The sequence below is a fragment of the Hyperolius riggenbachi genome, chromosome 12 (assembly GCF_040937935.1).
Source record: "Hyperolius riggenbachi isolate aHypRig1 chromosome 12, aHypRig1.pri, whole genome shotgun sequence".
In the NCBI taxonomy this organism is placed as follows: Eukaryota; Metazoa; Chordata; class Amphibia; order Anura; family Hyperoliidae; genus Hyperolius; species Hyperolius riggenbachi.
In genome coordinates this window covers 92,682,071-92,696,739 of record NC_090657.1, presented here as the reverse complement: position 1 = coordinate 92,696,739, position 14,669 = coordinate 92,682,071, and the positions used below count along the sequence as shown (strand labels likewise).

Here is a 14,669-nt window from a genome sequence, read left to right as displayed (position 1 = left end):
TACTGGGAGAAGAGGAATCCATAGTGACAATCGCTGCACACTATGCCACAGCATGCCAGAGACAGAGGAGCATAACGGAACTGTAAACCTAAAAATGTTTACAGACTACTTAGCCATTGTACCCCTACCCCACCCCCTTTCATGTCCTGTTCCCCTTGCTTTGGCAGAGTCTGTATAAATCTATCTTTGGATTTGAGTCAAGTTCTTAAAGAGACACTGAAGCGGAAAAAAAAAATGATATGATTTCTATGTGTAGTACAGCTAAGAAATAAAACATTAAGATCAGATATATCAGTCTAATTGTTTCCAGTACAGGAAGAAACTCTAGTTGTTATCTCTATGCAAAAAAGCCATTAATCTCTATGACTTTCAAAGTCGTGGAGAGGGCTGTTATCTGACTTTTATTATCTCAACTGTAAGTGAACTAATTACTTTTCCTCTGCCAGAGGAGAGGTCATTAGTTCATAGACTGCTCTGAAAGACTCATTTTGAATGCTAAGTGTTGTGTAATCTGCACATATTAGAGAATGATGCAATGTTAGAAAAAACACTGTATACCTGAAAATAAAAATATGAGGATATTTTCTTTGCTGCTAATCTTCTAGTAATTATTCATAGTACACAACCAATTCACTATATCATATATTTTTTTCACTTCAGTGTCTCTTTAAAGCCATATTTCATTAGCAGCTTTTCAGGTGCACCCTACAGCGGACATCTGCATAATGCAGGGCAATCAAAACCTCTCAACTAGCAGGTTTTTACTTTGTGCTCTGATCCAAACATACCTCAGCTCGGATCCTCGGATTAGCATGCGACAGGAAATGGGTGCATTTTTCTGCCACCTCTTGTCCAATTTTAACATGGATAGGCAATGCAGTTTTCTCCTCATCTTTGGTTTCATCTGGTTGGGATAAAGGATCTAAATAAAATAAAAAAAGGGGAATCAAGTAAGACCAGACACCTCATCGTAAAATACAGGGAGGTATTGACCTTTATTCAATTTACTTTTTCTACCAAGTTTTCTCTTAGGAGACCATTTTTCATCTTCTGTTTAAAATAACAACTTTACAGCACTCTGCAATTGAAAAAGTACTACAAGTACTGTCAAAATTAGAAAGTACTGTTAAAAGTGTGGAAAAAAAAAAAAAAAAAAAAAAAAAAAAAAAACTTAGAAAAAAATGAATTGAGTACGAGCCATTATATACATACATAACATATCTAAACTTTCGCCTCAACCAACCTTTTTAGGTGTCATCACTAAAGGTGGATACACACATCAGACTATAGTCTTTGGAAAATGAAAGATCACAGACCAATCTTACCACCCTTCCTGTAGTATGAGAGCAATACCTTCACAGTCTTTTCTATGGAGCTGAACTCCCCATCAGAAAAAAAATCTTTGCAAGATGCTGCACACACAGATGCTGTACAGACACAAAAGATCTGTTCCTGCCAAAAATCCATTCCTGCAAATTGCAATGATAGCCTATGAGATCTGCAGATCATCATACACACATTATTTAACTGACATTCATCTGCAGATCAGATCCACCAGGATGGATTTTCAGATCTGCGGATGATTGCTTGATCTGCAGATGAATGTCAGTTAAATCAGCCTTTTTTCAGCTGCATGATGACAAATATAAAATATTTAACATTTATTGGAGGAACCCCTCCCTTACTTTCATATTGCCAGGACAGAATCCGGAAAACTGGTGGAGTAGGTGGTGTCCGGCAAAGGAGGAATTAGTAATCGCTGCCACGTGTATAACCCTAGTTATGGTAAGAGAAGGGTAAAAAGCATGCACTGAAATGCTCATAGGCTTGAAGGAGTGTTTATTTATCATTGTATGTGTCAGTGTGGTGCAACTAAATATTTTGAATTAAAAAAATGTTTGGTTTGGGTCCGCTTTAAGTAAACACAAATGCACTAAACAGTCACCAATAGTGATAACCATGTCTTGGAGAACTCATGGAGATGCATGCGATTTGTTTGATCAGCTGATAGATTTGCAAAGCTCTAATTTGCTGTGATCACATCCTGCTTTAGCACATGATCATGACTAGCAAATCAGAGACTTACATATCTATCACCTGACCAAACTGATCACATGCTTCTCCATGAATTCTCCTAGACATGACCATCACTAGCCACTGATTGCACATGACGTATAAAAGGGCAGCAGAACAGGCACAAAGAGGCTGATTTATGTAGACAGGTGCACATTAAAAACTAATGAGGAACTATGATTAACACTTGCCGACCAAGTGGTTTCCCATTGATCGGTGCTGGGTGGGCTCTTCAGCCCCCAGCACAGATCGTATTGCAGGCAGGGCGATCAGACTTCCCCCCCCCCCTTTTTTCCCCACTAGGGGGATGTCCTGCTGGGGGGGGGGGGGGTCTGATCGCCGCCGCTCTGCTGTGCCTTGCGGGGGGCTCCTCAAAGCCCCCCTCCGCAGCACTATTCCCCCCTCCCTCTCCCTGGCTCTGTAGGCCGTACAGGACGGCGATACGTCCTGTACCGCTTCTTATAGGCTTTAACCTATCAGACGGCGGCAATCCCCGGCCTATCAGAGGCCGGGGATCGCCGATCTCCTTTACGGCGCTGCTGCAGCGCCGTGCAGTGTAAACACCGGGGATTTCTTTCCCGCGTGTTTACATTTCGCCTGCGAGCCGCGATCGGAGACTCGCAGGCAGTCACGGAGACACCCTCCGTGAACTGACATGGAACGGCCGTTTCCATGGAAACCCACAGACAACCAGTTTACGCCAATCGGCGTTAGCTGGTCGTCAAGATGTTAAAAGTGCCTTTTTTTTTTTTTTTTTTTTTTTTTTTTTTTTTACAATATTCATTTAGGCCTGGTGCACACCAGAGGAGTTTTTCTGAGCGTTTTGAGTTTTTAAATCTGCTGCTAATGTTATCCTGTGTCTGTGCACACTGGAGCAATGAGGTTTTGTAAAAAACCCCATAGCATTACATTGGGAAGAGCTTTTAGAGGTTTCAAAAGGATAACATTAGCATAACATTAGCAGCAGACTTAAAAACTCAAAACGCTCAGAAAAACTCCTCTGGTGTGCACCAGGCCTCAGAAAGGATTTAGTCAGTGTTTGCCTGTAAAATCTTTCCTATCCCCAATTTACTTTCTGAAATGTATCACAAACTACATCTTTAGTACTGGCAGGTGGTCTGTGGAATGTTCATTTACTGAAAGTTCTGAAGCCAGTAAAAAATTCTCTGGGGTGGGAGGAGAATTCAGCATAATAAACAGCCTCGGCTAAACATCACTGGAAGGGCGGGGCTCCCTAACAATATATAGAATTATATAGTTAGAGGAAGTACATATGATGCTGAAACCAATTTCATGTAAAAGTGGGTAGCCTGAAAGACATACTGCATTCTGCTAGGTCGTTACCGTTCAGCTTCAGAGGGTAAGACTGGTCTTATATGGACTTTATAAAATTACATTACTCTTATAGCTTAGAATGCAGAATATGGATATAATTAAATAGGCACAGTAGTGACATAATAGAATACAGTAAATTAGGACACCATCTTTTATGGCAATTATCCTGGTTTTTAGCATCAGAAGCTCTTCCTATATCTATATATTGGTATATAATTCTGCCCTCCCAGTGATGAATAGCCTAGGCTATTTACATTTGTGGAAACCCCACCCCATCATTCTGGGAGACCAGGTAATATTTTCAATAGCTTCAGAATTCTCAGAAACAAACATTCCGCAGAGCTGCACCTGACAGGACTTGAGGTCACCACCTGCAATAAGTTTCAGAATGTAAATTGGGATGAGGAAAGATTTACAATGGGCAAACAACAACTTAAAGAGAACCAGAAACGAAGCACCCTCATGCATTTTACTACATTTATTAGTGGGAACATGACAGTAAACACCTACCCTGCTTTTAGTTTCATTCTTCTCTGCTCAATCTGCCTGTTATCAGCTGTGATAAGAATCCCAGACTGAGCATTCAGTCTAGGTTTGACCTGGAATCATTATAGCAGAGTCAGTCTTCTGTGAAGTCTTTTCAAGCCTGCACCCTCCTGGCTCAGCTTTTTCTGCTTTGCATACTCAGAGCTCTGATGACATGGGAGGGGCTGCTGGTGCTGAGAAAGAAGCTCTGAAACAACAGACAAGTGTGGCCGTGTGATCTGTGTGCATTGTGCTGTTTCATTCCTATGAGAGACACTTCCTACAGGCAGCCACACAGCATACCAGAATAATGAAGTTGAAAGCACACAGAGCAGCCCTGCTTGTCTATAATTTCATAGAGCCTAGACAGCACATCCAGAACAACTCATAACCCGGAAGCAGAGGGGATATGAGCCGGCAGTCATATTGGATTTTTCCTGCAGTAATAATGGATGATAAAAAAATAAAAAAAACACTCAAGGCACACCAGAGCGGTGAAATTATCAGGTAGCGCATTTATGCTTTACAAGCTATTGACTGGTATGTTTATTTTGTGTGAAACGTACATCTCTGGTTCCCTTATCCTCCGTGGTGGTTATCCCGAGCTAGGGTCGGGGCGGAAAACCGCAGCTAAGAGCGGTGATCCCGACCTCTGCTCGGGGTAGCCGCCGGAGGCTGAATGCAGAGCAATTCGCGCAGCAGGAGCTTTTCTACATACCTCCCGGGGATCCCGATGTCGGCTGGCATTCTTCCTCTCCTCTGGGACTCTGCTTCCTGCTGGTGAGATCGCCGGCTGTCGTCATGACGACAGCCGGCAATTTCACTTTAGCGTTGCAGCGCCACCTGGAGGATGGAGGCCTAACTGCAGCGCTGGAGCCAGGGAGGTGAGTGATTGCTGAGCTGCTGCAGATCTCCCTGGCAGCATGATTTTTTTTCCAGGTTTTAGGGTCTGAAAGGGTGCAAAAAAATTGCACCGCTTTTAGACCATTAAAATCTGTAAAGAATCAGAACGCCAAGGGGGTTAAATAATTTGTAAATTAATTGCAAAAAAAAAAATAAAAAAAAAATGCAATTTTAACAACAAGTCTCAAAAGAATAGCTTACAGGTTTCGGACCATGCAAGGCCGTTAATCATAGTTATGACTAATGACCTTGCACAGTCCGAAACATGTAGACTTCTTTTGAGATGGTTGCTTTTAATTATTTCCTGATAAAAGCAGACTCATTACAGTTTTGGCTGTCGGTGGACCTTTCTACATTTGGCTCTTACGGAGTAGCATCCAGTCTAGCTCCAGCCTCTCTATCTGCCTGGAGGTAGAGTAGGTTATTGTACTGCACATCTACCTTGCTTATGGGTCCCACCACTGAGTCTTATTTGTACTGTGGGTAAGGACTAGGAACGAACCCTTCCTTAACTGAAGCTTGCCCTGAACATTTTCTTGGGATTATAATTTTTCACCTACCCCCCATAATTTGGAATTCAGTGGAGTCTTTTGTGTGATGATTGAAGGGACACAACTATGAATCATGTGGTTCATCAGCAAAACTTTGACAGGGCCTCCCTGGGGTCCATGTCCCTTTACCAGTCTCTCCTTGGTGACCCCCCAATAGCCTAAATGCCCATCTGCCAGGTGTAATATAACTAGTGGCCACCATGATCCTCCCACTCATAACAAATATGACCACAATAATACCAGATTTGGAGGATGGACCCCTGTATTGAATGGAGGGACAGTAGTTAGTTGGGCACCCTGGCTCTGGGCTCCTCTGTGATTACAGAGGGTCATTTTCCCTTATAGTTAGATCCCTGAATTCCCTACTGATGTGTGGAACATTCATAGAAAAAAGTAAAGAGAAAACTCTGTATATTGTGTGTAATCTATGTAAGGGTTTTAAGGTGGCCATTAACAATACCATCCCGCGGCCAATCAACTGCTTCTGTGGTAATTGGAAACGATTGTCCATGACAAATTCCCGTTAACCAATTTGATTAGATTAATTGAATTGATCAGTTTTACGGATTAATTCAGTCAATCCGATTGGTTAGCGGGAATTTGTCCATTAATGGGCACAGGCAATCATTTCCAATCAATTACCGTGGTGATTGGAAAACAATCGATCAGCCGCAGGATTGTATCATTAATGGCCAACATCAGTCATTTCAATCTTATCTGCTTTTATAGTGCACTTGAATTATGTCTTGATATCTATACACATGTGCATCTGCATAATTTAATGGCTCCAATAACTGATTTGTGTTTTATATATTTCAGATGTCCATTTTTGATGACCCCTTTTCCCTAGATCAGTTAAAGCAAGTAGAATTTTGGCTTACAGAATCACAACGGACTGAGGAATGTGGCTCCAAGCCAGGCAGCCAATTACCTAATTACAACTTAACGCAGCATGTCCCCAGCCCTCTAGCAAGGCTCTCTGCACCTGTCTTCATACGCCAGAGATCGGACAGTTGGACGCTGCACACACTTATGGTAAATAAGCCGTAACAGGTGGATGGCGCCTGCAATGTACATGCAATGTAAACACATTAAAAATAAATAATATACCGCATATCCAAGAAGAATTTGGAGAATCAATTTTTAATCCCTGTATAGAGAATCCAACATTTCACCATCACTAAGGGCCCCTGTCCTCAAAGCAAACACAACATACATATCCAACGTGGGCCTAAAAGCAGCTAAAAAGTGTGACAATGAAACAAACTGAGGAAAAGAAGTAAATATGCAAATATATACCATATTTTTTCACTCCATAAGACACACTTTCATAGCATTAATTAGTAGGGTGGCTTCTTTGTGTTTTGTTGTCTATGTGCAAAAAAGCAGTTCTAACATTAAAACGGACAGCAAGACATTTGATAGATGGAAGGTGTGAACCCTTCTGGTTCCTGCACTCGTACTTGGACGGCAGCACGGCCATGAGCAACATTCAATTTTGACAAATATGCTTTAGAGGCAGCCAGCGCTGGAATGGAGTGGTGTAAGGAAATTGTGGAAGCCTTTGGACTATCCACAGGCTTCCCTCTACTGAGGCGCTCAACTGATGCGGCACTGCGGTAACACGCACAATTCCTGAGCTCCCTTCAATCCGCTCTGAAAAATTGTAAACAAAAGCGATGTCATCTCCTGCCTACATAGAGAAGCTAGAGTTAACAGGAGAAAATAAGGGAGAGGCTTCCAATATCACAGCCAGTTACCTCCCACTGCCATCAGAAACTCCACCTTTTGAGTACCTGCTATGGGTAGACAGTAGATAAAATCATTACTGGTTAGCACTGCCAGAGTGGGCTGGAGGGGCACAAGGCTGCAGAGGACAACCTAGGAAGGGAGTTTATTTTAGTTTACATACGGACATAACTGTATTTGTAGATTTGAGTTCAGTTACGCTTTAAGGACAATGCAGTATGAAGCATAGTTGAGAAAGGTCTAAAAGGATCTCCTTACAATAGAATAAGTGGCCAATTCCAAGAAGGATGCAAAGTTTACCTGAAGATTCCTCCTCTTCAATCTCTCCTGTTGCTATCTTGCATTGCTTCATATGATCCTGAAGAAACTTCATCATCTCCTGGGCCGTGCAGCTATTAAGTCCTTGGGTACCACCAGGCACATAGACCAGTGACTGCTCTGGAAGTACTAATGGTGGCGGAAACCACATTGCTGAGGGTAAAACAATGATAGACTTTTAAAAGAAATCAAACATCCTAAAAAACACATTCCTACTTCAACAAACCAGTTCTATGTGCCAGGAAAAGCTACTGTTTGCCTATGAATACCAGATGTAGTGTGGCTTTGGCAGCCTACAGACACAAAATCAGATTACTGTACTTGCAATAGGGGAGAGAAAAAAAATCTGGTTGGCTATTCAGAATAGAATGAATCTGGTTGGCTGCTCAGTAGTATAAGATGAAGAATAGAGTGAATCTGTGAATCTGGTTGGCTGGTCAGTATATGATAAAGAATAGGATGAGTCTGGTTGGCTGGTCAGTATAGGATAAAGAATAGGAAGAGTCTGGTTGGCTGGTCAGTATAGGATAAAGAATAGGGTGAATCTGGTTGGCTGGTCAGTATAGGATAAAGAATAGGGTGAATCTGGTTGGCTGGTCAGTATAGGATAAAGAATAGGGTGAATCTGGTTGGCTGGTCATTATAGGATGAATCTGATTGGCTGATCAGTATAGGATAAAGATAGGATGAATCTGGTTGGCTGGTCAGTATAGGATAAAGAATAGGATGAATATGGTTGGCTGGTCAGTATAGGATAAAGAATAGAATGAGTCTAGTAGGCTGATCAGTATAGGATAAAGATAGAATGAGTCTGGTAGGCTGGTCAGTATAGGATAAAGAATAGAATGAGTCTGGTAGGCTGGTCAGTATAGGATAAAGAATAGGGTGAGGCTGGTTGGCTGGTCAGTATAGGATAAAGAATAGAATGAGTCTGGTAGGCTGGTCAGTATGGGATAAAGAATAGAATGAGTCTGGTAGGCTGGTCAGTATAGGATAAAGAATAGAATGAGTCTGGTAGGCTGGTCAGTATAGGATAAAGAATAGAATGAGTCTGGTAGGCTGGTCAGTATAGGATAAAGAATAGGATGAGTCTGGTTGGCTGGTCAGTATGGGATAAAGAATAGAATGAGTCTGGTTGGCTGGTCAGTATGGGATAAAGAATAGGATGAGTCTGGTAGGCTGGTCAGTATAGGATAAAGAATAGAATGAGTCTAGGAGGCTGGTCAGTATAGGATAAAGAATAGGATGAGTCTGGTTGGCTGGTCAGTATGGGATAAAGAATATAATGAGTCTGGTAGGCTGGTCAGTATAGGACAAAGAATAGGATGAGTCTGGTTGGCTGGTCATTATAGGATAAATTAGGTTGGCTGGTCATTATAGGATAAATTAGGTTGGCTGGTCAGTATAGGATAAAGATAGGATGAATCTGGTTGGCGGGTCAGTATAGGATAAAGAATAGGATGAATCTGGTTGGCTGGTCAGTATAGGATAAAGAATAGGATGAGGCTGGTTAGTATATGATAAAGAATAGGATGAATCTGGTTAGCTGTTCACTATGGGAGAATTGAAGAATAGGAGTGGATTGCTCTGGGCAACACCAGCAGTTCTACCTACGCATTTCTAGATTAATAGCCCCAAATCATTTATTCAGCCTTCAAAAGCATGATAAGGACTAATACTGCTGTAAATCTATTAACAAAAAACAAATAAAGAAATGGAAAACATCTACCGATTCACAAAAGTGCAAAACTCAGGCAAAGTTCAACAAAGAAATAAAGTAATGATAAGCACTTATTCCAGTTGAAGGTACAATAAAGAATGATTAAAGTGGATGGGCATTGAAGTTATATAAGATGAACTTACTAAATGGTGTCAGCTTTGCTAAAAGACTGCAGGAATCCCCAATTGCTGCCACACCATCCCCCCACAGAACTGTACCCCAACCTGTGCAGTAATGCAAAGCTGCATCACATCTGCCCTTCCAGCACTTTATGCTGGATACACACGGTGCGTTCGCGCACTCAATTTCCCGCTCTATTCCGTCGATTCGTTTATTTCCAACATGTCCGATTTGTATTTCGATGGATCGTTAGGTCGATTTGGCATACTTTGCATGCGAATCGACCTAATGATCCATCGAAATGCAAATCGGACATGTTGGAAATAAACAAATCGAGCGGGAAATTGAGTGCGCGAACGCACCGTGTGTATCCAGCATTAGATTTGGTTCTTGGCCATGTAGTTCTCCTCCCCCCATGTACCTTTAATAGCAACATGAGTGAATATGGGTGTGAAATAACTATAATAGAATATCAGTAATTTTGCCAATATTTTACTATGTCCTAACCCGATCCTCACACTGAATCCCCCCAGGTGGTGCCCAACACTAAAACTCACCTGGTGGGCCCCAACCTTAAAATTCCCCCGGGTGCTGCCACAGGAGTCCATTTAAAAACTCAGCCAGAACGGTAAATTTGCATGCTACTTATAGATGCGATGTGAACTGCAAGTGGCCCCATCGCCTGCTATTTTATTGGGAGAGTCCGACGCCCAAATTCAGTTATAGCAGAGTTTTCAAATGTGCCCCTTAGGCGGCTCTCATATGTAATGTCGCAAGCCCCCTCCCATCCCCAACACATCTAACCCTGAAGGCGCGCACGCGCACACACACACACCTCTAACCCTGAAGACCTCCCCCCCCACACACACCTAACCCTGGACCCCCCCACCCACCTCTAACCCTGAAGACCCCCCCCACACACACACACCTAACCCTGAAGGCGCGCACACACACACCGAACCCTGGAGCCCCCCCCCCCCCCCCCTACACACACCTAACCCTGAAGACCACACACCTAACCTGAAGGCGCGCACACACACACACACACACACACCTCTAACCCTAAAGACCCCCCCCACACACACACCTAACCCTGAAGACCCCCCCCCCCCATTCACACACCTAACCCTGAAGACCCCCCACACACACACCTAACCCTGAAGACCCCCCCCCACACACACACCTAACCCTGAAGACCCCCCCCCCCCACACACACACCTAACCCTGAAGACCCCCCTCCCACACACACACACACACACCTAACCCTGAAGACCCCCCCCCACACACACACACCTAACCCTGAAGACCCCCCCCACACACACCTAACCCTGAAGACCCCCCCCCCACACGCCTAACCCTGAAGACCCCCCCACACACACACACACCTAACCCTGAAGACCCCCCACACACACACCTAACCCTGAAGACCCCCCCGCGCACACACCGAGCACTGGAGACCCCCCCCCCCACACACACCTAACCTTGAAGACCCCTCCCCCCAGTCTTACCCAGTGAGGGGAAGTACTCACTATTTATCTGGCGCACATTAAAATATCGGCAAAATTTGGGTGCACGTGTTGCCCGCTTTTTATCAAGCTCCCAAAATTCCCCTTAATGCTGATATTTTAATGGGCGTAGGGCACCAGTTATTTATCTGAATGCGCCAGCGTTCTCAGTATAGCAGCTAAATTACATTAATGGGCTGTGGAGTCGGAGCAATATTGGGTACCTGGAGTCTGAGTTGGAGGTTTCATAAGCTGAGGAGTTGGAGGTGGAGTCGTATGATTTTTGTACCGACTCCACAGCCCTGGTCATACCGGGGACCTATTTTCATTGCTGCTTAATGGGTGTGACCGTTATAAGAAGCAGATTAGTGAATGAGTGCGCTCCTGTTGCAAAGGAGAAGATTAGAGCTACAATAGATTCACACATAGAATATACGTCTTTCAAGGTCTACAAGTGGATTCATTGGCTCTCCACAGTTTTAATGTCACAGTGTCACATTTACAGGCAGTTTAGGAACTGGAGGGTGGCGGTGATACAGCACAACTATTTAGAAGGGCTGGGAGAGTAACCACACCGTGTATAAAACGCTGACACACTTAGGGTTAAAAATGCTGCGTTTCAACTGAATTAACAGACACCTGAAGTGAGAGGGATACGGAGGCGGATATGTTTATTTCCTTTTAAACAATACCAGTTGCCTGGCAGCCCTGTAGATTTTTCATGCATCATTAGTGCCCGATTAACACACCTGAAACAAGCATGTTGCAAATCCAGTCAACCAACTGTTCTACATATGCTAGTTCAGGGTCTATGGCTAAAGGTGGCCACACACTGATAGATTTGCAGCAGATTCGACCATCAGATAGATTTCTGGCAGATGCCTGTAAAGTGGAATCTGACAGGAATCGGATGTGTGCCACACACTAGGAACAGACTTCTAATAGATTTCAGAATTAAATCTATTGGAAATCGATCTAAATGCATGATTGCACCATTACATCCAATGCAACTCTATGGGCCATCAATCTGCTGCCAGCAGAATCAACCTAGATATTCCATCCTGTCAGATCGATTGAAATCGGCCGCAAATCGATGGAATGGGGAATTTGATAGAATCGATTTCTGATCGATTCTATAGAATCGATCGCTGAAATTCGACCAGTGTATGGGCCCCTTAAGAGTATTAGAGGATCAGCAGGACAGCCAGGCAATGTGCATTGTTTAAAATGTTTAAAAGGGAATAAATATGGCAGCCTCCATATCCCTCTCTCAATTCAGGTGTCTTTTAAAGCTGAGTTCCCCAACCCTGTCCTCAAGGCCCACCAACAGTACAAGTTTTGCAGAAAACCACAAACATGCACAGGTGGGGTAATTAGTGTCTCAGCAGAGCTGATTACAGGTAGTCCCCGGTTAACGAATGAGATAGGTACTGTAGGCTCGTTCTTAACCTGAATCCGTCCTTAAGTCGGGACGCTGTGCCTTCTCTGTCCCCTGTGCTTCCTGTGATCCCCCTGTGTCTCTGGTGCCCCCCTCTGTATCTCTGGTGCACCCTAATGCAGAGTATGCACAGCGGAAGGCGCAACAAGTCTCACCTGCTTCCACGGCGGCTCCGGACCAATCAGCGGCGTCCTCTCTCCCCTCAATGTTCCTCCCGTCGGCTTCACTAGCGTCGCGTAATGACGCGATCAGAAGGAGCAGCGGTGTCTCCTGATTGCGTCATTACGGACGCTGGTGAAGCCGCCGGGAAGAACATTGAGGGAGAGAGGACGCTGCCGATTGGTCTGGAACCGCCGTGGAAGCAGGTGAGACTTGTTGCGCCTTCCTCTGCGCATACTCTGCATTAGGAAAGGTGGCCCAAGAGGTAGTCCCCGGCGGCGGGACGTCATCGCGGCGGATGTTTGTATCGGCGGGTCGTTCGTAAGTCGGGCGTTCGTAACCCGGGGACTACCTGTACCTACCTGGGAGGATTTCCACAAAACATGCACTGTTGGTGGGCCTTGAGGACAGGGTTGGGGAACACTGCTAAAGGGAACCTAAACTGAGCGGGAAATGGATGTTTCCTTTTAAACAACAGTTGCCTGGCAGTCCTGCGGATCTCTTTGGCTGCAGTAGTGGCTGAATCACACACCTGAAACAAGCATGCAGTTAATCCAGTCTGACTTCAGTAAGAGCACCTGATCGGCATGCTTGTTCAGGGGCTGTGGCTAAAAGTATTAGACACGGGATCAGCAGGAGAGTGTTATGTTAAAAGGAAAAATTCATATCCTCAGTTTAGGTTCCCTTTAAGGCAAACCTGCAGTGAAAATGAACTGATGAGATGAACATCTAGTGTCCTAATCGTAAAGAGGATCTGTACTAACAGAAAATACCCCTGGGGGTTACTCACCTCGGGGGGGAGGGAGCCTCTGGTTCCTATCAAGGCTTCCCCTGTCCTCCGTCCCATGGTGCTCTCGCTAAAGGTCCAGGAACAGCGGCCATGTAAATAGTTACCTTCCCGGGTCCAGCACAGGCGCAGTAGTGGCTCTTGGCTCCGAAATAGTCGGAAATAACCCATCCCAGTCGGGTGCGCTCTACTGCCTGCGCAGACCCGACTGAGAACAGCTACTTCTGCCTATTTCCAAGCGGAGAGCAGCAAAAGTGCCCCTGCTGGAACAGGGAAAGATAAATATTGCACAGCCTGACAAATTGTCAGCAGTGCATTCCGTGGGCTGTAGTGAGACCGCCGTGGGATGGAGGAGGTGGACAGTGGAAGCCTCTATAGGATCCAGAGGCTTCCCCCTCTCAAGAAGAGTACCCCCAGGGGCATTTTTTCTTAGTACAAAGTCTCCTTAAAGTGAATCAGAGACGAAGCTCCCGCCTGTATTTTACCATATATATCAGTGGGAACATTAGAGAAAACACCTACCCTGCTCTCTGTTTCATTCTTCACTGCTCAGCCTGCCTGTTATCAGCCCTGATAAAATCCCAGACTAAGCATTCAGTCTGGCTTTGCTCAGGAATCATTATAGCTATGTCTATCTTCTCTGATGTCTTTTCAAGCCCAAATCTGCCCCCTTCTGGCTCTGCTTTCCTGTTCTGTATAGTACTTGCAGCATTACAGAGAGCTGTGATGAGATGGGAGGAGCTGCTGGTGTCTGCTAATGCAAGGTCATATTGAAAAATGTTTTTTTTATTAATCTATATTTGTCATAAGAGGTTTTTTAGAAATGGTGATTTCATTTTGCACACAGCCCACTAAATAATATGCTTTTCTGATGAACTGTGTTTTGCATGGAGTTTTAGAAAAAAACACCACCACAAAAACAGCACACCAGAGCAGCGAAAATACCAGGTATAGTAGTTATTTAGTAAAATCTATCAGGGATACGTTTATTTTGTGCCAAAGTGTTCCATCTCTGGTTTACTTCAAAGTAGACTATTCCAGAATCTGTCTTTTAGTATTTAAAAAGGGAAAAAAAAATAATAATCTACTTTAAAGGGTCCTGAAGTGAGATAAAATTAAAGAATCTTTCCAGTGAAAAAACAGAGCCTGTCGTGTAGGCTGTCTTGATGCTGCCAGGATTGGTGGGTCACAAGGTTAATAACTCACCTGCCTGTCCTTAATTCATACATTTCAGAAATTCCACCCTCCTTTAGTTACTCCCACCTGCACTGCTGCAGCCCACCCCCAGCTTGATAGCGGCAGCCTAATTGGTGGCTGCTGAGCTGGAGGTGGGCCACGGCAACGAAAGATGGGATTGAGCAACAGGAATACAGGTGGGGGTTCTCAGAGCTAAATGGTTGTGGCTTTCTTGCTGATGGAGGGGGCGGAACTTCACCTGTGTAATGAATTACATGCTGCCAATTACTTTATTAACCTCAAGACCCAC

General features: G+C 44.3%; 1 protein-coding gene across 2 annotated transcripts in view; it reads right to left on the bottom strand.

Moving 5' to 3' along the window:
• TTI1 (TELO2 interacting protein 1) overlaps positions 1–14,669 on the bottom strand; it is a 48,083-nt gene that overhangs the window by 15,826 nt on the left and 17,588 nt on the right. For both annotated transcript variants that reach the window (XM_068262843.1, XM_068262842.1), the window contains exons 3-4: positions 7,437–7,607; positions 789–922 (exon numbers count right to left, since the gene is read on the bottom strand). In XM_068262843.1, the coding sequence (XP_068118944.1) occupies positions 789–922; positions 7,437–7,607 (305 nt within the window). The remainder of the gene's footprint in view (positions 1–788; positions 923–7,436; positions 7,608–14,669) is intronic.